The sequence below is a fragment of the Capra hircus genome, unplaced genomic scaffold (genome assembly GCF_001704415.2).
Source record: "Capra hircus breed San Clemente unplaced genomic scaffold, ASM170441v1, whole genome shotgun sequence".
Classification (NCBI taxonomy): domain Eukaryota; kingdom Metazoa; phylum Chordata; class Mammalia; order Artiodactyla; family Bovidae; genus Capra; species Capra hircus.
This window is the reverse complement of record NW_017189652.1, coordinates 371,231-396,244: the sequence shown is the minus strand read 5'-3', so window position 1 is coordinate 396,244 and position 25,014 is coordinate 371,231. Positions and strand designations below refer to the sequence as shown.

General features: G+C 40.4%; 1 protein-coding gene across 1 annotated transcript in view; it reads left to right on the top strand.

Annotated features, from left to right (window-relative positions):
• F8 (coagulation factor VIII) overlaps positions 1-25,014 on the top strand; it is a 136,825-nt gene that overhangs the window by 18,586 nt on the left and 93,225 nt on the right. The window contains exons 4-9 of the mRNA XM_005700528.3: positions 159-371; positions 7,695-7,763; positions 11,369-11,470; positions 14,908-15,129; positions 17,093-17,351; positions 17,850-18,021. Coding sequence (XP_005700585.2) covers positions 159-371; positions 7,695-7,763; positions 11,369-11,470; positions 14,908-15,129; positions 17,093-17,351; positions 17,850-18,021 — 1,037 coding nt within the window. The remainder of the gene's footprint in view (positions 1-158; positions 372-7,694; positions 7,764-11,368; positions 11,471-14,907; positions 15,130-17,092; positions 17,352-17,849; positions 18,022-25,014) is intronic.

The following is a 25,014-nucleotide window of genomic DNA, read 5'->3' as shown; positions in this document are numbered from 1 at the left end:
AAGGTGGCTTCTCTTCATTTATAGCTGCTGCTGTTTAGTATTCCATATTGTTTCAGAAAAGTTGCTTCTTGCATAGAGTCTACTGGTGACAATAAACTTGATGCCTCCTCGAGTGGGCAATGGGCATAAAAGGACAACTTTATCCCTCCTTGATTTAGGTGCTGCATATAAGGATGAAACCAGCCAAAGGGAGAAGGAAGATGACAAAGTCATTCCTGGTAAAAGTCATACCTACGTCTGGCATATCCTGAAAGAAAATGGTCCAACAGCCTCTGACCCACCATGTCTCACCTACTCATATCTTTCTCATGTGGACCTGGTGAAAGACGTGAACTCAGGTCTCATCGGAGCCCTGCTAATTTGTAGGGAAGGTAAGTATAAGAAAAAGTAGGAAGTACAAACATCTGTGTCGATTCATAAAAAATGGTGCTGCACTCTTTAATCTGAAAGAGGTTTCTTTTGCTTCGAATCATGGCCATGGAAAGGAGAATAGTCTCTGAGATAAATAGAACCACATGGTAGGATCTATGCATCCCATGTAGCCACAATGCACTCTAATGGCCAACAAAAGCCAAATTCTGGAATTAGGTATCTCTTCTCTTCCCTGGTGGCTCAGACAGTCAAGAGTCAGGCTGCAATGCTGGAGACCCGGATTCGATCCCTGAGTCGGGAAGATCCCCCAGAGAAGGAAATGGCAACCCACTCCAGTATTCTTGCCTGGAGAATTCCATGGACAGAGGAGCCTGGCAGGCTACAGTCCGTGGGATCGCAAAGAGTCAGACACAACTGAGTGACTTCAATTTCACTTTCTCTTCTTCTGCTTTATGCTTCACATATCCTATGGGCTGTCTCAGTAGTCCTTTATACAAATTTTGCATTAGGTTCCTTGAAACCTCCATGAAGGTAAAATAGTACATCTAAGTGTGTAACTAATGCTCAAAATTCTCCAGGCCAAGCTTCAGCAATACATGAACCATGAACTTCAAGATGTTCAAGCTGGTTTTAGAGAAGGCAGAGGAACTAGAGATCAAATTGCCAAAGTCTGCTGGATCATGGAAAAAGCAAGAGAGTTCCAGAAAAACATCTATTTCTGCTTTACTGACTATGCCAAAGCCTTTGACTGTGTGGATCACAATAAACTGTGGAAAATTCTGAAAGAGATGGGAACATCAGACCACCTGACCTGCCTCTTGAGAAACTTATATGCAGGTCAGGAAGCAACAGTTAGAACTGGACATGGAACAACAGACTGGTTCCAAATAGGAAAAGGAGTACATCAAGGCTGTATATTGTCACCCTGCTTATTTAACTTCTATGCAGAGTAAATCATGAGAAATGCTGGGCTGGAAGAAGCACAAGCTGGAATCAAGATTGCCAGGAGAAATATCAATAACCTCAGATATGCAAATGACACCACCCTTATGGCAGAAAGTGAAGAGGAACTAAAAAGCCTCTTCATGAAAGTGAATGAGGAGAGTGAAAAAGTTGGTTTAAAGCTCAACATTCAGGAAAAGAAGATCACGGTATCTGGTCCCATCACTTCATGGGAAATAGATGGGGAAACAGTGGAAACAGTGTCAGACTTTATTTTGGGGGGCTCCAAAATCACTGCAGTTGATGACTGCAGCCATGAAATTAAGACACTCCTTGGAAGGAAAGTTATGACCAACCTAGAGAGCATATTGAAAAGCAGAGACATTACTTTGCCAACAAAGTTCAATCTAGTCAAGGCTATGGTTTTTTTCAGTAGTCATGTATGGATGTGAGAGTTCGACTGTGAAAAAAGCTGAGCACCAAAGAATTGATGCTTTTGAAGTTTGGTGTTGGAGAAGACTCCTGAGAGTCCCTTGGTCTGCAAGGAGACCCAACCAGTCCATTCTAAAGGAGATCAGTCCTGGGTGTTCTTTGGAAGGACTGATGCTGAAGCTGAAACTCCAGTACATTGGCCACCTCATGCGAAGATTTGACTCATTGGAAAAGACTCTGATGCTGGAAGGGATTAGGGGCAGGAGGAGAAGGGGATGACAGAGGATGAGATGGCTGGATGGCATCACTGACTCGATGGACATGAGTTTGAGTGAACTCTGGGAGTTGGTGATGGACAGGGAGGCCTGGCATGCTGCAATTCATGGGGTCGCAAAGAGTTGGACATGACTGAGTGGCTGAAGTGAACTGAGTAGTGTATAGACCATTTGGGGAGTTTAGTTTGTCATCTATAACCCCAAAACATAGAAATCTGCAAAAAGCAAGAGTTTATACATGTTTATAAGTTCTTATGTTAAAATAATAGTCATTTAAATTAAACCTTTTGTTTTATTTATATTTTTACAGTCATTTGGAGTTTATTCTTTTCTTTTTCCTCCTAGGAGCATGGCCCCTGCTTTTATTTTTATTTTTTAAATATAGATTTATTTATTTTAATTGTAGGCTAATTACAATATTGTATTGGTTTTGCTATACATCAATATGAATCCACCACAGGTATACACATATTCCCCATCCTGAACCCCTCCTCCCACCTCCCTCCCCATAGCATCCCTCTGGGTCATCCCAGTGCACCAGCCCCAAGCATCCTGTATCAATTCTGGTCTCCTCGGTGTGTATGCCCAGCAGTAGGATTGCTGGGTCATAAGGCAGTTCTATTTCCAGTTTCTTAAGGAATCTCCACACTGTTCTCCATAGTGGCTGCACTAGTTTGCATTCCCACCAACAGTGTAAGAGAGTTCCCTTTTCTCCACACCCTCTCCAGCATTTATTGCTTGTAGACTTTTGGATAGCAGCCATTCTGACTGGCGTGAAATGGTACCTCATTGTGGTTTTTATTTGCATTTCTCTGATAATGAGTGATGTTGAGCATCTTTTCGTGTGTTTGTTAGCCATCTGTATGTCTTCTTTGGAGAAATGTCAGTTTAGTTCTTTGGCTCACTTTTTGATTGGGCCATTTATTTTTCTGGAATTAAGCTGCAGGAGTTGCTTGTATATTTTTGAGATTAGTTGTTTGTCAGTTGCTTCATTTGCTACTATTTTCTCCCATTCTGAAGGCTGTCTCTTCACCTTGCTTATGGTTTCCTTTGTTGTACAGAAGCTTTTAATTTTAATTAGGTCCCATTTGTTTATTTTTGCTTTTATTTCCAATATCCTGGGAGGTGGGTCGTAGAGGATCCTGCTGTGATTTATGTGGGAGAGTGTTTTGACTATGTTCTCATCTAGGAGTTTTCTATTTTCTGGTCTTAGGTTTAGATATTTAATCCATTTTGAGTTTGTTTTTGTATATGGTGTTAGAAAGTATTCTAGTTTTATTATTTTACAAGTGGTTGACCAGTTTTCCCAACACCACTTGTTAAAGAGATTGTCTTTTCTCCATTGTATATTCTTGCCTCCTCTGTCAAAGATAAGGTGCCATAGGTGCATGGATTTATTCCTGGGCTTTCTATTTTGTTCCATTAACCTATAGTTCTGTCTTTTTGCCAGTACCATACTGTCTTGATGACTGTGGCTTTGTAGTAGAAATGTAATACACCACATTAACAAATTGAAAAATAAAAGCCATATGATTATCTCAAAAGATGCAGAGAAAGCATTTGACAAAATTCAACATCCGTTTATGATAAAAACCCTCCAGAAAGCAGGAATAGAAGGAATATACCTTAACATAATAAAAACTATATATGACAAACCCACAGCAAACATTATCCTCAATGGTGAAAAATTGAAAGCATGTCCCCTAAAGTCAGGAACAAGAGAAGGGTGCCCACTTTCACCACTACTATTCAACATAGTTTTGGAAGTTTTGGCCACAACAATCAGAGCAGAAAAAGAAATAAAAAGAATCCAAATTGGAAAAGAAGTAAAACTCTCACTGTTTGCAGATTACATGATCCTCTACATAGAAAACACTAAATGCTCCACCAGAAAATTAATAGAGCTAATCAAAGATTATAGTAAAGTTGCCAGATATAAAATCAACACACAGAAATCCCTTGCATTCCTATACACTATCAATGAGAAAATAGAAAGAGAAATTAAGGAAACAATTCCATTCACCATTGCAATGAAAAGAATAAAATACTTAGGAATATATCTACCTAAAGAAACTAAAGACCTATATATAGAAAACTATAAAACACTGGTGAAAGAAATCAAAGAGGACACTAATAGATGGAGAAATATACCTGTTCATGGATCAGAAGAATCAATATAGTGAAAGTGAGTATACTACCCAAAGCAATCTATAGATTCAATGCAATCCCTATCAAGCTACCAACGGTATTTTTCACAGAGCTAGAACAAATAATTTCAGAATTTGTATGGAAATACAAAAAAACCTCTCATAGCCAAAGCAATCTTGAGAAAGAAGAATGGAACTGAAGGAATCAATTAAACCCTTTATAAAAAAATTTTTATTGGGAATTCTCTAGCCATCTAGTGGACTCTGTGCTCTTACTGCCAAGGGCCTGGGCTCAATCCCTGGATGGAGAAGTAAGATCCTACAAGCTGCACAGTGTGGACAAAAAAAAATAGTTAAAAAAACTTTATTGAAATGTTTGTGAAAAAACATTTTAAATTTTATTGAAATATAATTTTAAAAATTATTAAATTATAATTAAACAACAACACTATTATAGTTACAAGTGCACAGAGTGAGTGAAGTCACTCAGTCGTGTCTGACTCTTTGCGACCCCGTGGACTGTAGCCTACCAGGCTCCTCTGTCCATGGGATTTTACAGGCAAGAGTATTAGAGTGGGTTGCCATTTCCCTCTCCATTGTACAACCTAGTGCCAAATAAATGAACAAATGAAAAGATACTTAACATCTCTAATCATTAAGGAAATGCAAATCAAAACTTTGAGATATTACCTCACACCTATCAGAATGGCTATAATCAAAAAGGCCATAAATAACAAGTGTTGGTGAGGATGTGGAGAAATAGAGAAACTCCTGCTTGTTCTGTGTGTGCTAAGTCACTTCAGTCAGGTCCAACTCTTCGTGATCCCATGGACTGTAGCCCCCCAGGCTCCTCTGTCCATGGAATTCTCCAGGCAAGAATACTAGAGTGGGTTGCCATTTCCTTCTCCAGGGGATCATCCTGACCCAGGGATCGAACCCAGGTCTCCTGCATTGGCAGGCAGATTCTTTACTATCTGATCCACCAGGGAAGCCCTTGGGGAAGATTACTCAGCAATCAAAAAGAATGAAATCTTGCCATTTGTGACTACATGGATGGACCAAAGGGCATTAACTTAAGTAAGATAAATCAGACAGAGAAAGACAAATACTGTATCATTTCATTTATATATGGAACCTAAAAAACAAAACAAATATAATAACACAGAAACAAAGCTATAGAAAAAGAGAACAAACAGGTGGTTGCCAGAGGGGAGCGAGGTCGAGGGATGAGTTAAATAGTTGAGGGAGACTGAAAGGTACAGACCTCCAGTTACAAAATAAATGAGTCACAGGGATGAAATGTACAGCATGGGGAATAGAGTCAATAACAGTGTAATAATCTGTATTGTGATAGATGGCAATTAGACTTGCTGTGATCATTTTGGAATGTAAAGAAATACAGAATCACTATTTTGTGCACTTGGATTGTATATGTAATGACATGTGTCCATTATAGTCGTATCATATATCATATAGTATCATATAGCATGATATATATGTCATAGTATATCCTTCCCTCTTCTACCCTCTGGCAAGCACTGTCCTTTAAATTGTCTCCATAGTTTTGGCTTTTCCAGAATGTCAAATAGTATGTAGCCTTTTCATATTGACTTCTTTCACTTAGTACTGTGTATTTAAGCTTCCTCCATGTTTTTGATGGCTTGATAGCCTATTTTTTTTTTAGGACTGAACAATAGTTTGTTGTCTAGATGGACCGAAGTTTATTTATCCATTCACCTACTGAAAGACATCAATTTCACTGCTTGATAATTCTAAAAATATTGTAAAAAGATTTAAAGTCTTTTCAGAGGGTGGGATGATTTGGGAGAATGGCATTGAAACATGAATACTATCATGTAAGAAACGAATCGCCAGTCTATGTTTGATGCAGGATACAGGATGCTTGGGGCTGGTGCACGGGGATAATCCAGAGAGATGATATGGGGTGGGAGGTGGGAGGGGGGTTCATGTTTGGGAACTCATGTACACTTGTGGCGGATTCATGTCAATGTATGGCAAAACCAATACAGTATTGTAAAGTAAAATAAAGTAAAAATAAAATTTTTTTAAGTCTTTTCAGACAGCTTTATCTGTATTTTAAATTTGTATGGGTGAGTTACTTTCTTCATCCAGTTTAACTTTTACTTTCTAAGCATCAAGAGTAAAAGAGAGAGAAAAGAACATTATAAACAAAACTCTTCCTACTCAAAATAAACCTGCACTTCCCAATCAAATGAAAAAAGAAAGAAAGACAACTAAGACTAAGAAAGACAACTAACAAATTCAACAGTTAAACCATGAAGCAAAGTCATTTGTAACATTGATAACTTTAAATATTGATATACATGGTGTTCACTTTAAGTTTGAGGATAGGTGTTTGACATGGATAATTGTTACTTTGCTCATAACTTTTAATTTACAATTGCAGAAGTTAAAAAAAGAGTTAAAAGCATAGTAGAAATCTTCTATCAATTCAGTTCAGTCACTCAGCCATGTCGACTCTTTGCGACCCCATGGACTGCAGCATGCCAGGCCTCTCTGTCCATCACCAACTCCCGGAGCTTGCTCAAACTCATGTCCATTGAGTCGGTGATGCCATAAACCATCTCATCCTCTGTTGCCCCCTCCTCCTGCTTTCAGTCTTTCCTAGCATCAGGGTCTTTTTCAATGAGTCAGTTTTTTGCATCAGCTGGCCAAAGTATTGGAGTTTCAGCATCAGTCCTTCCAATGGATATTCAGGACTGATTTTGTTCAGGATTGTCTGGTTTCATATCCTTGCAGTCCAAGGGACTCTCAAGAGTTTTCTCCAACACCATAGTTCAAAAGCATCAATTCTTTGGCACTCAGTTTTCTTTCTAGTCCAACTCTCACATCCCTACACGAGTACTGGAAAAACCATAGCTTTGACTAGATGGACCTTTGTTGGCATTTTTTTGTATTTTAATAGAAAATATATTTTAATTTATTATTTACATATATGCATATTTCCATGAGCAATGTGTATGAATTTTGCAGTTTTTCTTTTTATTTTGTATGTTTGTTGTGAATATATACATGTACATGAAATATGATTATATGGACTTGTCATTTGATTATTTTTAATTTCTTTTTTTAGTAATTAATTTTTGTCATCTTTTATAAAAGTAATGGTGTGCAACAAATTTGAAACTTTTTATCAAGTCCTTTACTACAGATAATTTTAGGAGCACTGGTATAGATGTGACACCAAGGAAATTATGCTATGGTTAAGTTAATAAGGGAATGACAAAGGATGAGATGGCATCACTGACTCAATGAACATGAGTTTGAGTAAACTCCAGGAGTTGGTGATGGACAGGGAGGCCTGGCAGGCTGCAGTCCATGGGGTTGCAAAGAGTCCAACACAACTGAGTGACTGAACTGAACTGAACTGAAGTTAATAAGAGATCAAGAGACAAAGCAGTTGATGAAGTCATGTGTCCTCCTAGTGTCATTTTCCTGTAATAGGATTTTCTATAGAAGATAAATGCTTTCATTTCTTTTTCAGGGACTCTGATCAAAGAAAGGACACAGACCTTGCACAAATTCATACTACTGTTTGCTGTATTTGATGAAGGTTAGTGACCTGCAATCTGAATTTTGGTCTGCTGAAAGAAATGAAATAGACTAATGTAACATGGTACTTGAGCATGAGGGCTGTGAATGGAATGATGTAGATAGGGATGAAAATGAAAGCCAAGAACAAAATGCCCGTGGACTTCCATGGGCAGCTATGAAGTAAGAAGAGAGAGGAGCTGGGTAACAGATGGCCTTGTCTCTCATTAAATCTGTCAACAAAGACTTTTCACTTTCCTTTTTTGCTCGCTTAGAAGCAAAGGAAAGCTTAATGATTTGATCAAGGCGGGAGAGGTACAAGCTTGGGTTCTAGAGCACATGCTCTTCCCACAGTCCCAGGGCAAGGCTACTTTATGCGGAAGCCGGTGTGGAAGCAGGTGGGTGGAAATGGGTGGAGTTCTCCACACAGGAGCACTTGCTGATCCAGTGGGTGAGCCGCATCTCTGCTCTGGGCGCCCAGTGCCTTCTTGCTGTGAGTGACCTGCGCACCTTCTCCTCCCAGCTGAGCTGAGGTGCAGCAGTTTTGCACGAGGAACTCTGGTCTGAAGGACAGGAAAGGGGCAAGGCCTCTATCCCCCACAATATCTCTTGTATGTAATTTTTTTGTTTGTTTTCTTGTTAGCTTTAGTTAAACTTCATGTGTGCTAAGTCGCTTCAGTCATGTCTGACTCTTGGCAACCCCATGGATTGTAGCCCACCAGGCTCCTCTGTCCGTGGGATTCTCCAGGCAAGAATACTGGAGTAGGTTGCCTTTTCCTCCTCCAGGGGATCTTCCCAACCCAGGGATCAAATCCATCTCCTGCTTTGGCAGGCAGGTTCTTTCCTGCAGAGCCACCAGGGAAGCCCTTGGTGAAACTTGGGGTGCATTTATTTACTTTCCCACATATCACCAATCATAGACATGAGTGGCTGAGGCATCTGTCTCTACTCGGGAAAACAGCACAATTGAGTGGCTATCACATCTTATGGAGAATTTCAGTCTTTGGTCACAGTATTTAAGAGCTCCTGGTTTTGGTCCAACAAGCCCTTTTGGAAGTGACCTATTGCTTTATTTTCTCAATGCCTCCTCTTTAAAAGAAATTTTTTACTGCAAATCATATATATTTAAGGTGTATTAAATGATTTTAGATAAACATAGAGAAATTATTACTACAGTCAAATTAACCTGTCTGCCCGCATAGTTATCATTTTTGTGTGACATCTATTCCCTGAGCTTATTTCTGGTGTTCAATGTAGTTTGCTCATCGTGCTGTACATTAGATCCCCAGAACTTGTTTGTCTTAAAAGTGAAAGGTTGTCCCATTGGACCAACATCTCCCCATTTCCTGAGACCCTTGCAGTCACCCTTCTCTTCTGTGTTTCTGTGAGTATGCTTTTTCTTATCTTCATCTCTTACTATTTAAGTAACTTTAGCAAGTTACTTAACCCCTCTGTGTCTCAGTTTCCTCCATTTTAAAGTTGAAATAATATCTACTTTTTCATAGGATGGTTGTGAGGATTGACTGATTTCAATTCAGTAATGCAGAACCTTGCTTCCCTGATAGCTCATCAGTTGATAAAGAATCTGCCTGCAATGTGGGCAACCCAGGTTTGATTCCTGGGTTGGGAAGATCCCCTGGAGAAGGGAAAGGCTACCCACTCCAATATTCTGGCCTGGAGAATTCCATGGACGAGTCCATGGGGTCACAAAGAGTTGGAAACGACTGAGTGACACTTTTCTGAGGACACACTCTCACTTCACTTTCACTTTTCAGGACATAAGGTGGTGTTAGTACTTCTGCTTTCTTCTCCTCCTGATAGAATCGTTCTATCATCACCTTCTCTCTTCTCCGGATCTTCCTACACTGCCATCTTCCGAACTGAGACCCCTATCACCTCTCCCCCAACTAGTCTCCTTGACTTTTTGTGCCCCCAACACTTCGTAGCAGCCAAAGGGAGCTTACTGAAATGTTAATCTGATCATGTCACGCCAGTCTTTAAAATCCTTCAGTTTCACAAGGCAAAATGGAGACTTCTTTACACAATAATACGTGACCTCATCCCCGACAACCTGTCTAGCTTTGTTTTGCTCCTCTTGCTGTCTCACCATTCACATTGCAACCACACTGAACACATTTTGTGTTACACCCACACATGCTATGCTTTTTCTAGCATCCAGGCCTTTACTCAAGCCATTTCCTTGGCCTGGAAAACGTGTCTCCAGCTTCATGTCAAGTAAGTTTCCACTCCTTCTAGTCTCCGTTAGATGCTTCTTTATGTATTTCCACAGCACTTGAGCTTCCTCCTTATCACACTAAACCATACTGATCTTCTTTACCCTCCTGTTCCTTTCTCTTCAAGCAGAGTGAAGTGCCTTCTCCTCTCTGGTCCCATAATACTCTGTTCTTATCTCTTTTACTTCACTCTTCATTCTTTGTAATAATGGTCCACATCTCTATTTGAGCTACATTGTAAGCACCTTGAAGGCAGAGGCTGTGTCTACTTCTTTGTCATCAGTGCTAGTGCTCAGTGTACTGTGCTATGCTCAGTTGCTCAGTCATGTCTGACTCTGTGTGACCCCATGGACTGTTGCCCACTAGTCTCAGTCCATGGGATTCTCCAGGCAAGAGTACTGGAGTGGGTTGCATTTCCTCCTCCAGGGGATCTTCCCAACTCAGGGATTGAACCCACATCTCTTGCATCTCCTGCATTGTCAAGGGGATTCTTTACCACTGAGCCACCTGGGAAGCCCTAATGCTCAGTAGTGCTAAGTAAACATGTTTGACTGAATGAACACATGAGTGGATGACTGGATAAATGAACTTATGAGAGTTCACCAAAGGTTTGGTGCTTCAGAAAGTTTCAGTCTTTTGCACAGAAGGGCAACCTCAGTTCAGTTCAGTCACTCAATCTGTGCAACTCTGTGATCCCATGGACTGCAGCATGCCAGGGCTCCCTGTCTATCACCAACCTCCTGAATTTACTCAAATTCATGTCCATTGAGTCGGTGATGCCATCCAACCATCTCATCCTCTGTTGTCCCCTTCTCCTCCTGCCTTCAATCTTTCCCAGTATCAGGGTCTTTTCTAATGAATCCGTTCTTGAGGGCAACCTCAAGGGACTGCTAATAATAATATTTCTGCTTCTTTCACTTTTATCAATTTCAGTGACAAGGTTGGGAAGGTTTCCTGTCCATGGGCTTTCATTATTACAGACTGGATGAAGCAAGTAGGACAGGGACAGGTACTGGCAGCCTTTTCTTAGGAGGATTTTCATGTTCTCCCTCTAACATAAGTCAGCCAGTGAATAGAAGTCATCATGGTACAAACTAACCAATATTCTCTCTTCTCCTAGTGATCATTTGTCATTATTCCTTTCTACCTACTGTCATGGATAAATATAAAGAGACAGCATCAGTCTGAGCAATAAGGGTCTGCCTTTTGGTAACTGTCTTCTCCCTTTTGCCTACCGACTTTGAGGGCAAGTCATCTCTGCTGACAAAAAAAAGATGTGCGCCTTATTTGCCTGATGGGAGAGAGAGAAGGGGAAAGGGAGGGTCGGGGAAAGGGAGGGTCAGTCATGAGACAGACACTTAGCTGGCCCTCTGTTTGTGTCCTCTCTCAACAGGGAAAAGTTGGCACTCGGGAAAAAATGAGTCCTTGACACATGTTATGGATTCTGCCTCTGCACTGCACACCATCAATGGCTATGTAAACAGGTCTCTGCCAGGTATGTACAACCTGCTCAAGAATCCTCAGGATCTTCTGCATTCACCACCAGAGCTCTCTTCTCCAGTTGTCCTCAGATATCTGAATTCTGGCCTCTGGGGGATCTTATGGTACGGTGACCAGTCCTTCTTGCAGTCATCAAAAAATTAAGGACTGCCAGTGTATACAGTGTATACAAACATGAGTTTGGGTAAACTTGGGAGTTGGTGATGGACAGGGAGGCCTGGCGTGCTGTGGTTCATGGGGTCGCAAAGAGTTGGCCATGACTGAGTGACTGAACTGAACTGAAGTGTATACAGTGGCTCAGACGATAAAGTGCCTACCCCCAATTCAGGAGACCCAGGTTCGATCCCTGGGTTGGGAAGATCACCTGAAGAAAGCAATGGCCACCCACTCCAGTACTCTTGCCTAGAAAACCCCATGGATGGAGGAGCCTGGTGAGCTACAGTCCATGGGGTCACAAAGACTCAGACATGGCTGAGTGACTTCACTTTCTCTCTTTTCTTTTCTTAGTGTATACAGAGCTTACTGATTTCTCTTTTCCTTTCTAAGTGGGCATCCAATGATGAACAGATACTTGAAGGAAAGCCTGAAACACAAAGATAATATGCAAGATAAGCAAAGTAAATTAGATAACGCATGAACCCATGGAGATGCTGGGAGAGAGGTGCCTGGAGAGAGCGTGGAAGCTCTGAGCCCTTCCCCAAGCCTTGCCCTGTATGTCACTTCCCTCTGGATGTTCCTGAGTTACATCCTGGTATAATAAACAGATCCTCTAGTAAGTTTACAAAAGTAATAATAGGATTATATGAAAAAGAAACAATAAATAATAAGAAAGTGAAGTCACTCAGTCATGTCTGTCTCTTTGCGACCCCATGGACTATAGCCTACCAGGCTCCTCCGTCCATGGGACTTTCCAGGCAAGAATACTGGAGTGGGTTGCCATTTCCTTTTCCAACATGCTTACAAAATTAGGAATATAATTCTTAAAATACAAACTTAATTGAAAGAAGGTTTTTGTTGCTGTTCAGTCGCTAAGTCATGTCAGACTCCTTGTGACCCCATGAACTGCAGCATACCAGACTTCCCTGTCCTTCAGTGTCTCCTGGAGTTTACTCAAACTCATGTCCATCAAATCAGTGATGGTATCTAACCATCTCATCCTGTGACCCCCTTCTTCTCCTGCCCTCAGTCTTTCCCAGTATTAGGGTCTTTTCCAGTGAGTCAGCTCTTCCCATCAGTTGGCCAAAGTATTGGAACTTCAGCATCAATCCTTTCAAAGAATATTCAAGGTTGATTTCCTTTAGGATGGACTGGTTTGATCTTGCTGTCCAAGGGACTTTCAAGAGTCTTTTCCAGCACTGCAATTTGAAAGCGTGAATTCTTCAGGGCTCAGCCTTCTTTATGGTCCAACTCTCACATCCATATACGTCTTCTGGAAAAACCATAGCTTTGACTAAATAGACCTTTGTTGGCAAAGTGATGTCTCTGCATCCTAATATACTGTCCAGATTTTTCATAGCTTTTTTTCCAAGGAGCAAGCATCTGTTAATTTCATGGCTGCAGTCACCATCTGCAGTGATTTTGGAGCCCAAGAAAATAAAATCTTTCCCTGTTTCCATTTTCTTCCCATCTATTTGCCATGAAGTGATGGGACTGGATTCCATGATCTTAGCTTTTGTAAAATACTCTGGACGGTGCTTGATGTTATGCAGTGAACTCGCTCATTCGTGTCCAACTCTTTGTGACCCTGTGGACTTTAGCCCGCCAGGCTCCTCTGTCCATGGGATTCTCCAGGCAAGAATACTGGACTGGGTTGCCATTTCCTTCTCCAGATGTTATGCAAGTGCTCAGTAAATATTGCAGTTATTAATGATATTCAACAATTCTGTAATTAATATGCAAGACTTCAGGTTTAGAAAAGAAATTAACTTTCAAAACATATAAGTCCCTTCTCTCATATATCACAGTAATTGCCTCTCTGTGCATAAGTTTCCTCTCCTTTAAGGAAGGGATGACAATTATAGTTTCTTCATTCATAATATAGGGTTGAAAGTGAAGTCGCTCAATTGTGTCTGACTCTTTGCGACCCCGTGGGCTGTAGCCTACCACGCTCCTCCATCCATGGGATGTTCCAGGCAAAAGTACTAGAGTGGGTTGCCATTTCCTTCTCCAGAGGATCTTCCCGAACCAGGGATAGAACCCGGGTCTCCCACATTATAGGCAGATGCTTTACTGTCTGAGCTACCAGGGAAATATTGGGAGTTTAAACTTGTAAAATATCCTGAACAGTGCTTGATGTTATGCAAGTGCTCAGTAAATATTAGTTATTAATGATATTGCCATAATTGGTGTTAGATTGGATGTGAGAAGTGAGAGTAAGGACAAGAATAACTGTCACTTGCAGAATTGAATCCAGGCTTATATTAATACCATTTACTGAAATAAGGAACTCTGGAAGAAGATGAGGTGGTAAAGACAAAAAATCTGTTTTTGTACCTGTGTGTTTCCTGAAGTATCCAGGTGAAGATGTTGAGAAGGTGATTGTGCAAGTCTGGAGTTCTGGGAGAACAGGGGAGTTATCAGCATATGAATGTTCATTAATCCTGTGAGAATGAATGATATTATTCAGGGAGAAAATTTGTTTAACAAAAGAATAATTAGGCTAGGGATGAGCCCTGAGGTCATCTACCATTTAATGGATGGGTAAAGAGGAGCAGTCACAGAGTGAAACAGAAGAAGGAGCAGTCTAAGCCTTAGGGATGGTTTTGAACTGTGGTGTTGGAGAAGACTCTTGGGACTCCCTTGGACTGCAAGGAGATCCAATCAGTCCATCCTAAAGGAGATCAGTCCTGGGTGTTCATTGGAAGGACTGATGTTGAAGCTGAAACTCCAATACTTTGGCCACCTAATGCGAAGAGCTGACTCATTTGAAAAGACCCTGATGCTGGGAAAGATTGAAGGCGGGAGGAAAAGGGGACGACAGAAGAGGAGATGGTTGGATGGCATCACCAACTCAATGGACATGAGTTTGGGTAAACTCCAGGAGTTGGTGATGGACAGGGAGGTTTGGCTTGCTGTGGTTCATAGGGTTGCAGAGTAGGGCACAACTGAGCGACTGAACTGAACTGAAGCCTTAGGGAAACAAAAGTCTGTTGGCACAGAGGCCAAGGGAAAACAGAATTTCAAGAAGGAATGGATGGTTAACAGATACAGATGAAGACTGAAATCAATCCATTGGATTCAGAAGCACAACAGTCATTGATGACTTCAGCAAGAGCTGTTAGCTTGAGACTACCCCTGTGTCCTTGGAAAGTTGGGTTTCAAGTCAAGATAATAAAAATTTGTACACAGAGTTTGTTCACCCTTTCCTAGAAAGTGTTTTCCATTTCAGATTCTCTGCTTCTTGGCTCTAGTTATGTTTTTCCTACTTTCCAGGTCTGATTGGATGTCATAAGAAATCAGTCTATTGGCATGTGATTGGAATGGGCACCACCCCAGAAGTGCACTCAATTTTCCTCGAAGGCCACACATTCCTCGTGAGGAACCATCGCCAGGCTTCCTTGGAGATCTCACCAATAACTTTCCTTACTGCTCAGACAGTCCTGATGGACTGTGGCCAGTTTCTACTGTTTTGTCGTATCTCTTCCCACCAACATGGTAATGTCTGTGGATCTGAAAAACGAGTATTAGAAATATCCAGCTCTTCTTTTAAATATTTCACCTTGAATATAAGAGGGCTTGATTATTAGTAAATAGGACAAGGGAGTTTACCTGTGATCAAGGGAAGGGAAATGGTTTAGTGAAGAATGAGGTGGAGAATGTGAGGAGGAGAGTATATCATTGTTTTCCCAACATTAAGTAGGCTTTAGTACTATGGAGAGAGCGATTTGGGGTCATGGCATCTAGGATGTAATCCTAAGGGCTCCAGGATGTCAATAATGATGCCCCAATATATAGCAAATACAAAAGGATATTGTGGTGCTCCATATGAGATACCAGACAACTGGTATAGAAGGAGGCACACTGTAGATACTCGGTCAGAGATGAGAGACATCAGGAGAAATAACATGGGAGTAGAAGTTGGTAAACACATGTGAAGCACCATGTGAAGCTTTCAAGGATGACTTGACTTTGCAAAGGGTCAAAGATCCTATCTAAGGAAGTTGGGACGATGGTACCTACGGTTGCAAATTATTGTTAATGTGAGTGAGCTTATTTGTAGCTATAGCTTATGAAAACTCATGTTACATGATCAGCTCATCCCCATTTTTCTTCTTGTACATTTACTCTGCTAACTCTTAATCTTGAATCAGTCTAACAACTCTCTTTGTCTCCTCCTCTGTTGTGGTCATTGAGAGCTGTTGGAAAGAAATGTTGGGGAGGCCTGATCTTTCATGATGAATAGCATTTGTTATTCCTGTCCATCTAGTATTAACCCTCCCTTCAGGTTCCTTGGTTGCCCTGAAAAAGAGATTTGATCTTGTACTTTTTTCCACTTATTTTCTGTGAGTGACTTTGTTTCTAGTCCTCTGTAGTGATGAAACATAGGAACCTCTTTTCCTGATATGTTACATAATAATTATGGGATGTTTGACAAGACAAAATGTGTCATACCGGACAAGTAACAGGAAGTTGATCCCATAGGCACACAGGAAAAGGTCATTTACTTGTATACAGGCTGCTCATGACCTAGTTTGAAGCCTGATTCTATTTAAGAAGAGTTTGTTTTATGTTCTGTTTCTTTTTCTTATTCTTTTGACCCTTCTTTATGCTGATTTTAATCCTTGTTTTTCAGAAAAATGTTTTGTCTTTTTGGAACTCATACAAAATCCTTCATTTTTAGATCTAGACTGAATTGTGTTTAAGGCCACATGAACCCACACTAGGTGCTTGCTGCTCCTGAAATCTGCCTTGTTCCACATTACCTAGTAAATAGGTCTCCTTTCTTAGAATTTTTCTTCAAAGTTGCCCTGTGGCATTAGATAGGGGAGGGATTATTATTATTTATATTTTATAAAGCATGCAAATGAGATTAAGATTGCTGAATAGACTTGCTCTAAGGCTTTCAATTAGCCACAGTCAGACGTGCTCTTAAAATATATAATGTATTTCCTTAATTCTAAGCTGAACCTTTTCATGTTTTTATTAACTTTGGATATGTCTTAAAATTTATATCTATACTATGATTTTTCTTGACAAGCTACTAAATCTATAGTTTGCATCATAATTCAGTGGACTATGTATAAAAATTATTAGGTAACTGTAGGGGTGGGGAGTTAGTCTGACCTAAGTTTCCAAAAGCTGAAAATATGCAATTCCTCGGGCCTTCTCGTTTACAGTTTGAGAGTTGGGAAGTGATAGGCTCAGAGCCAGTTCCGGAAGGGAAAGAAAAATAAATGAGGAAATCTTGAAACATGAGTCAAAGATTGGAGGAGAGTCAGGCAGAAGGTAAATGGTGAGTACAAAGACCACAGGAAGAAACCTGAAAGTACCAGCTATAGGGAAGGTGATATATATAGGAAGTTAGAACCCTTAGGAGAAGGCATAAGAGAAAACAAAGTCAGAAGAGTTGAGGCCAGAAAACCTCATTGAACCTCACATTGGTTTTGTCTGACTTCAGATGGTATGGAAGCTTATGTCAAAGTAGATAGTTGCCCAGAGGAACCCCGACTATGGATGAAAAATAACCAAGAAGAAGATTATGATGATGGTTTGGATGACTCTGACATGGATGTGGTCAGGTTTGATGGTGACAGTGTGCCTCCCTTTATCCAAATGCGCTCAGTTGCAAAGAAGCATCCTAAAACTTGGGTCCACTACATTGCTGCTGAAGAGGATGACTGGGACTATGCCCCCTCGGTCCTCACCTCCAATGACAGGTAAGGACCTTTTGACTCTTGGTGTTATCTCTTCCCCATAATCCAAAAGTTCTTCTCAGTTTCTCAAAACCGCAAACCCTTAAGCCATGTGTAGGGTTAGGTACAGGCAAGTGTGAAGTCACTTAGTTGTGTCCGACTCTTTGAGAACCTATGGACTGTAGCCTACCAGGCTCCTCTGTTCATGGGATTTTTCAGGCAAGAGTACTGTAGTGGGTTGCCATTTCCTTCTCCAGGGGATCTTCCTGACCCAGGGATCGAACCCAGGTCTCCCGCATTGTAGGCAGATGTTTTACCTTCTGAGCCACAGGGAAAGTCCTCTCTCTGGCTCAGCGGACCAAGAGCATTAACATATTTCAGAAATTCCCACCAGGGATACCTAGATTTTTCTCACCCTTCCTTGATGAAATCATATCAGCTGTTTTAAAGTTGGATTTTAGCAACTTGTCCTTTACCTGGCATGCTTCATTCCAATGTCTTATCTTTTTGTGTCTCATACAGAAGTTATAAAAGTCTGTATCTGAACCACGGTCCTCAGCGGATTGGTAGGAAGTACAGAAAAGTACGATTTATAGCTTACACAGATGGAACATTTAAGACTCGTGAAGCTATTCAGCATGAATCAGGGATCCTGGGGCCTTTACTTTATGGAGAAGTTGGAGACACACTTTTGGTAAGTTGAAGAAAAGATATAAGCTTGGGTAAGAAGACAAAGGCTGGAAAGTTGTGAGTTTTTTGCAACTTCCTGTTTCAGCCTCATGTCCAAAGGGCATCATCTTTTAAAATATATAAATATTACACAAATAAATGTAAATTATAAATTTGTTTTAAAATATTCATACATAGGAAACAAAATTAACGCCACCCATTAAACCTGCCACTCTGTTGAAATACTCATTGCTTAAATTTTCATACATATCCTCCTACAACTTTTTCTACTAGTTATATAGTACAGAAATCAACAGATTAAGAGCTGTAAGCCAAATTTGTCTCATAGTCTACTTTTGGAGAACCTGTGAACGTAGAAGGATTTTACATTTTTGAGAGCTGTAAGGAAAAGAATGGGGCTTTCCAGGTGGTGCTAGTGGTAAAGAATCCGCCTGCCAATGCAGGAGACATAAGAGATGTGGGTTTGATCCCTGGTGGGAAGATCCCCTGGAGAAGGAAATGGAAACCCACTCTAGTATTCTTGCCTGGAGAATCCCCATGGACAGAGGAGCCTGGCGGGCTCCAGTCCATGGGGTTGCACAGAGTCAGACATGACTAAAGTAACTCAGCAAGGAAAAAAATACCAAGGATATGTAAGAGAGAGTAGATATAGCCCACAAAGCCTAGAGCACTTAATGTCTACCCATCCCTTTCCAGAAAACATTTCATGACCCTTGATGGAAGATATTAGTAACACTTATGCTGCAGAGAACAATGGTTTAAAAAAAGCAGGTATATTTTTTCACAATCGGTTTACAGATAGATGGTCATGTCAATGAGGGGGAAAAAACGCACAACCTAAAAAGTGGAGAGTTACATTTTATTAAGTCACCATTCTTAGAATTTGGGCTGGGGAGACAGCATCTCAAATAACTTTCAGAGAACTCTTCTGAGGAGGGGAGCCATGATATATAGGAATCTTTGCAACAAAGACTTCCCTGGTGGCTCAGATGGTAAAGCGTCTGTCTATGATGCAGGAGACCTGTAATTCCTGGGAGGGGAAGATCCCCTGGAAAAGGAAATGGCAACCCACCCCAGTACTCTCGCCTGGAAAATCCCATGGACGGAGGAGCCTGGTGGGCTACAGTCCATGGGGTTGTAAAGAGTCGGACATGACTGAGCAACTTCCCTTTCTTTCTTTCTTTCTCTCTTTCTTTCTTTCTTTCTTTCTTTCTTTCTTTCTTTCTTTGCAGCAAGAGGCAGGTAGTCAGACTGTCAAAAGATTTATTGCTAATTAAAGAAAACTAGATATGTCAAGTGGAGGAATTTAGGGCTTTTCTGTGCATGTGACGATCCCAGAGTGTGCTCAGTGAAATCATTCCTTTGATCTGCACCTCAGGTATCTGGGGCCAGGATCCTGTGTTTTCATATCCTGAGTTTCCTCAAGCTGCACCATTGGGGGTGGCTTCAGGTTGCTGACCACTAGATGGCAGGCATTCCTTGTTTCCGGCGTAAGTACCCCAAGGGCTCACTGTCGAGGGTGACTGCAACATCCGTTGATTATTGATATGGCGGGCAGCATTCCTTTTTTTTTTTTCTTTTTTTAAATTATGAAAGTATGATAACGCATTTACAGGAGACGTGGGAAATACACATACTTCTTCTATATATTGCAATTATTTTTTTAAGTAGGTGAATGAAGATTTTAGTTGGAGTTTCAATACCAAACTCTCAAAAATTAATAGAATGAATATACAGAGAAGGAGAAGCATATAGTAGACCTGAAAGGCACTGTGAACCAATTCAACATAATTGAAGTTTATACAATTTTTCACACAACAGTAGCCTAAAAATTCTATTCAAGTCCCTATAGACTATAAACTAGGAGATCCTGGCAGATATCTAGGGACATAAAGCAAGGTGTAAAAATTTCATGGTCTAAAGGTATTGAAATCGTACAGAGTCTGTTCTCTTATCACCGTGAAATTGTGTTAGAAATGGCCATCTTTTGCTTCAGTTCAGTTCAGTTCAGCCGCTCAGTCGTGTCTGACTCTTTGCGACCCCATGAATCACAGCACTCCAAGCCTCCCTGTCCATCACCAACTCCTGGAGTTCACTCAGACTCATGTCCATTGAGTCAGTGATGCCATCCAGCCATCGCATCCTCTGTTGTCCCCTTCTCCTCCTGCCCCCAACCCCTCCCAGCATCAGAGTATTTTCCAATGAGTCAACTCTTCACATAAGGTGGCCAAAGTACTAGAGTTTCAACTTTAGCATCATTCCTTCCAAAGAAATCCCAGGGCTGATCTCCTTTAGAATGGACTGGTTGGATCTCCTTGCAGTCCAAGGGACTCTCAAGAGTCTTCTCCAACACCACACTTCAAAAGCATCAATTCTTCGGCGCTCAGCTTTCTTCACAGTCCAACTCTCACATCCGTACATGACCACAGGAAAAACCATAGCCTTGACTAGACAGACCTTTGTTGGCAAAGTAATGTCTCTGCTTTTCAATATGCTATCTAGGTTGGTCATAACTTTTCTTCCAAGGAGTAAGTGTCTTTTAATTTCATGGCTGCAGTCATAATCTGCAGTGATTTTGGAGCCCCCAAAAATAAAGTCTGACACTGTTTCCACTGTTTCCACATCTATTTCCCATGAAGTGATGGGACCAGATGCCATGATCTTCATTTTCTGAATGTTGAGCTTTAAACTACCGTTTCACTCTCCTCTTTCACTTTCATCAAGAGGCTTTTTAGTTGCTCTTCACTTTCTGCCATAAGGGTGGTGTCATCTGCATATCTGAGGTTATTGATATTTCTCCCGGCAATCTTGATTCCAGCTTGTGCTTCTTCCAGCCCAGCATTTCTCATGATGTTAAATAAGCAGGGTGACAATATACAGCCTTGACATACTCCTTTTCCTATTTGGAACCAGTCTGTTGTTCCATGTCCAGTTCTAATTGTTGCTTCCTGACCTGCATACAAATTTCTCAAGAGACAGGTCAGGTGGTCTGGTATTCCCATCTCTTTCAGAATTTTCCAGTTTATTGTGATCCACACAGTCAAAGGCTTTGGCATAGTCAATAAAGCAGAAATAGATGTTTTTCTGGAACTCTCTTGCTTTCTCCATGATCCAGTGGATGTTGGCAATTTGATCTCTGGTTCCTCTGCCTTTTCTAAAGCCAGCTTGAATATCTGGAAGTTCACGATTCACGTATTGCTGAAGCCTGGCTTGGAGAATTTTGAGCATTACTTTACTAGCGTGTGAGATGAGTGCAGTTGTGTGGTAGTTTGAGCATTCTTTGGCATTGCCTTTCTTTGTGATTGGAATGAAAACTGACCTTTTCCAGTGCTGTGGCCACTGCTGAGTTTTCCGAATTTGCTTATATATTTGTAAAAGGCTTATGTATTACAGATATTAGCACATTATTATTTTTCTTTCATGTATTTTTCTCAGTCTGTCACTGATACTTTAACTCCTTTATGATGCCTTTTTCCCTATAAAGATTTTCAGTTTTAATATAGTCAAGATCTTTGTATCAGTCTTTACATTTATATGTTTCTGAATATTTTTCATTTATGTTTTCTTCCTAGGAGCATCTTTACCACCCCTAAGAGATGATAAAAATAGTCTACTATATTTTATTCTTTTTGTGTTTACAGTTTTATTTTTATAATAAGCATTCTAATTGCTCTGGAAGTTACTTTTGGGTATGGAGCATAGTGTCAAACAGGGATTTCCACAAGTGACAGCCATTTGGCCCAATCAACCTTTCTATAATGGAAAAATGCCTTTTTTTAATTATATGCATGCACGCTTAGTGGTGTCTGATTCTTTGCGAGCCCATGCACTGTAGCCCACCAGGCTCTTCAGTCCATAGGATTTCCCAGGCAAGAATACTGGAGTGGGTAGCCATTGCCTTCTCTAGGGGATCTTCCTCACCCAGGGATCAAACCCAGGTCTCCTGCATTGCAGGCAGATTCTTTACCACTGAGCCACCTGGTAAGATCTTTTTATTATTTACTAAAATGCTGAAATCTATTCTCTTTAACTGATCTGTTACTAAATGACTGTTTTAATGACTACAGTCTTGTAATATGTTTTGATATTTGTAGGGCACGTCTTTCTTCATTGCCCTTCTTTAAATTTTTAGTTAGCTATTATTGTACATTTTTGTTTTTGAGTTTTATTTACCTGTTTTTAATTAGTAGAAGTAACTCAAAAGGCAAAAAAGTGTATGCAAAACAAAAGGAAACTTTCTTTCCTCCCAGACTTCTAGTACCCTAGTCTGAGCTGCAATTATTGCGGTCAGTTTTTCATATTCCCTTTCAGGAATAATATAAGTTATACAAAGACATGCATAAACTATATATACTACATTCCATGGGGTTGCAAAGAATCTGAAACAACTGAGCAACTAACACTATACCAATACATGTGCATATATTTCACACAAAAACTAACATGATGTAGATTGTTCTGTGCGAGTGTGTTCAGTCCCTTATTTCTGTTTGACTCTTTTTGACTACATGGACTGTAGCCCACTAGGCTCCTCTGTCCGTGGAATTTTCCAGGCAAGAACGCTGGAGTGGATTGCCATTTCCTCCTCCAGGGGATGCTTCCAACCAAGGGATTGAACCCATGTCTCCTGTGGCTCCTGAATTGGCAGGTGGATTCTTTAATACTGAGCCACCTGGGAAGTCCCTGAAAATTGTTCTGTACCTTGATTTAAAATTTTTAACAATATATCTTGGGTATCATTTCATATCAAGATATATAGGTCTACCTCAGTTCAGTTCACTTGCTTAGTTGTGTTAGACTGCAACCCCATGGACTGCAGCATGTCAGGCTTCCCTGTCCATCACCAACTCCCAGAGCTTGCTTAAACTCATGTCCATTGAGTTGATGATGCCATCCAACCATCTCATTCTGTTGTCCCCTTCTCCTCCTGCCTTCAATCTTTCTCAACATCAGAGTCTTTTCCAATGAGTCAGTTATTTGCCTCAGGTGACCAGAGTATTGGAGCTTCAGCTTTAGCATCAGTCCTTCCAGTAGATATTCAGGATTGATTTCCTTTAGGATTGACTGGTTTGATCTCCTTAGAGGGACTCTCAAGAGTCTTCTCCAATACTATAGTTCAAAAGCATCAATTCTTTGGCACTCAGCTTTCTTTATGGTCCAACTCTCACATGCATACATGACTACTGGAAAAACCATAGCTTTGTCTAGACAGACCTTTGTTGGCAAAGTAACATCTCTGCTTTTTAATATGCTGTCTAGGTTTGTTGTAGCTTTTCTTCCAAGAAGCAAGCATCTTTTAATTTCATGGCTACAGTCACCATCTGCAGTGATTCTGGAACCCAAGAAAATAAAATCTGTCACTGTTTCCATTGTTTCCCTTCTATTTGTCATGAAGTGATGGGACCAGATGCATGATCTTAGTTTTTTGAATGTTGAGTTTTAAGCCAGCTTTTTTCACTCTCTTCTTTCACTCTCATCAAGAGTCTTTTTAGTTCCTCTTCACTTTCTGCTGTAAGGGTGGTTTCATCTGCATATCTGAGGTTATTGATATTTCTCCTGGCAATCTTGATTCCAGCTTGTGTTTCATCCAACCCAGCATTTCGTGTTGGTGAACCTTATTCTTTCATTTCTCTGTGTTGTGAACTTACATATGCTAAATCCTATGAGGCTTTTCTGTTAATGTGAAAATTGGAGGATTATTTTTTACATTGTATACAGAAATTATCAAATTTATTCAGAAGTAGCTAGAATAGTAAAATAAACTTCCTTGAATCCATCACTCAGCTTCACCATTTATCAACAAATGGCTAATCTCATTTTATCTAGAAACCAACTAGGTCTAACAGACATCTATGGATCAGGCCACCCAACTCCAATAGAATACATATTCTTCTCAAATGCACACAAAACATTTCCAGGATAGACTGTATATACATTAGACCATGAAACAAGTCCCAAAATTTTAAAGAAAACTAAAGTCCAAAATTCCTTGTGAATATAAGTGCAAAAATCCTCCACAACACATTATTAAACCAAATCTACCAATACTTTTAAAATATCATACACCATAATCAAGTGAGATTTATCTCAGTAATACAGGGATGATTAAAATATGAAAATTAGTACAGCTTAACATATTAATGAACAAAGGACAAAAATCATGTGATCATATAATAGGTGAAGAAAAAGGGCTTGGCAAAATCCATTACCCATTCATGATAGACAAAACTGTCAGTAAACTAGCAACACAATGCAAGATCCTTAACTTAATGAATAACATTTAAGAAAAATGTATAATGTGGTGAAAGACTAAATGTTTTCCCTTTGAAATTAGGAACAAGTTAAGATGTCCACTCTTGCTATATTTATTTAACACTGTTGTCATTGTTCAGTTGCTCAGTCATGTCCGACTCTTTGTGACCCCATGGACTATAGCCAGAGGCTCCTCTGTCCATGGAATTTCCCAGGCAAGAATACTGGAGTGGGTTGCCATTTCCTTTTCCAGGAGATCTTCCTGACCCAGGGATTAAACCCATGTCTCCTGTGTTTTCGCATTGGCATGCAGATTCTTTACTGCTGAGTCATGGGGGGAAGCCCATTTAACACTGTACTGGCAGCCAATGCAGTAAAGCAAAAAAAAAAAAAAAAAAGGAATTAGAGGCATTTAGATTGGAAAGAAAGAAGTAATAATGTCTTTATTTGCTAATGATACAATCTTTTATGTAGAAAATCCTAAGGAATCTACTAAAAAGGTTCAGTTTAGTTCAGTTACTCAGTTGTGTCTAACTCTTTGCAACCCCATGGACTGTAGCACGCTAGGCCTCCCTATCCATCGACAACTCCCGGAGTTTACTCAAACTCATGTCCATTGAGTCAGTGATGCCATCCAACTGTCTCATCGTCTGTCGTCCCCTTCTCCTGCCTTCAATCTTCCCAGCATCAGTGTCTTTTCCAATGAGTCAGCTCTTCAGTGTCTTTTCAAATGAGTCAGCTCTTC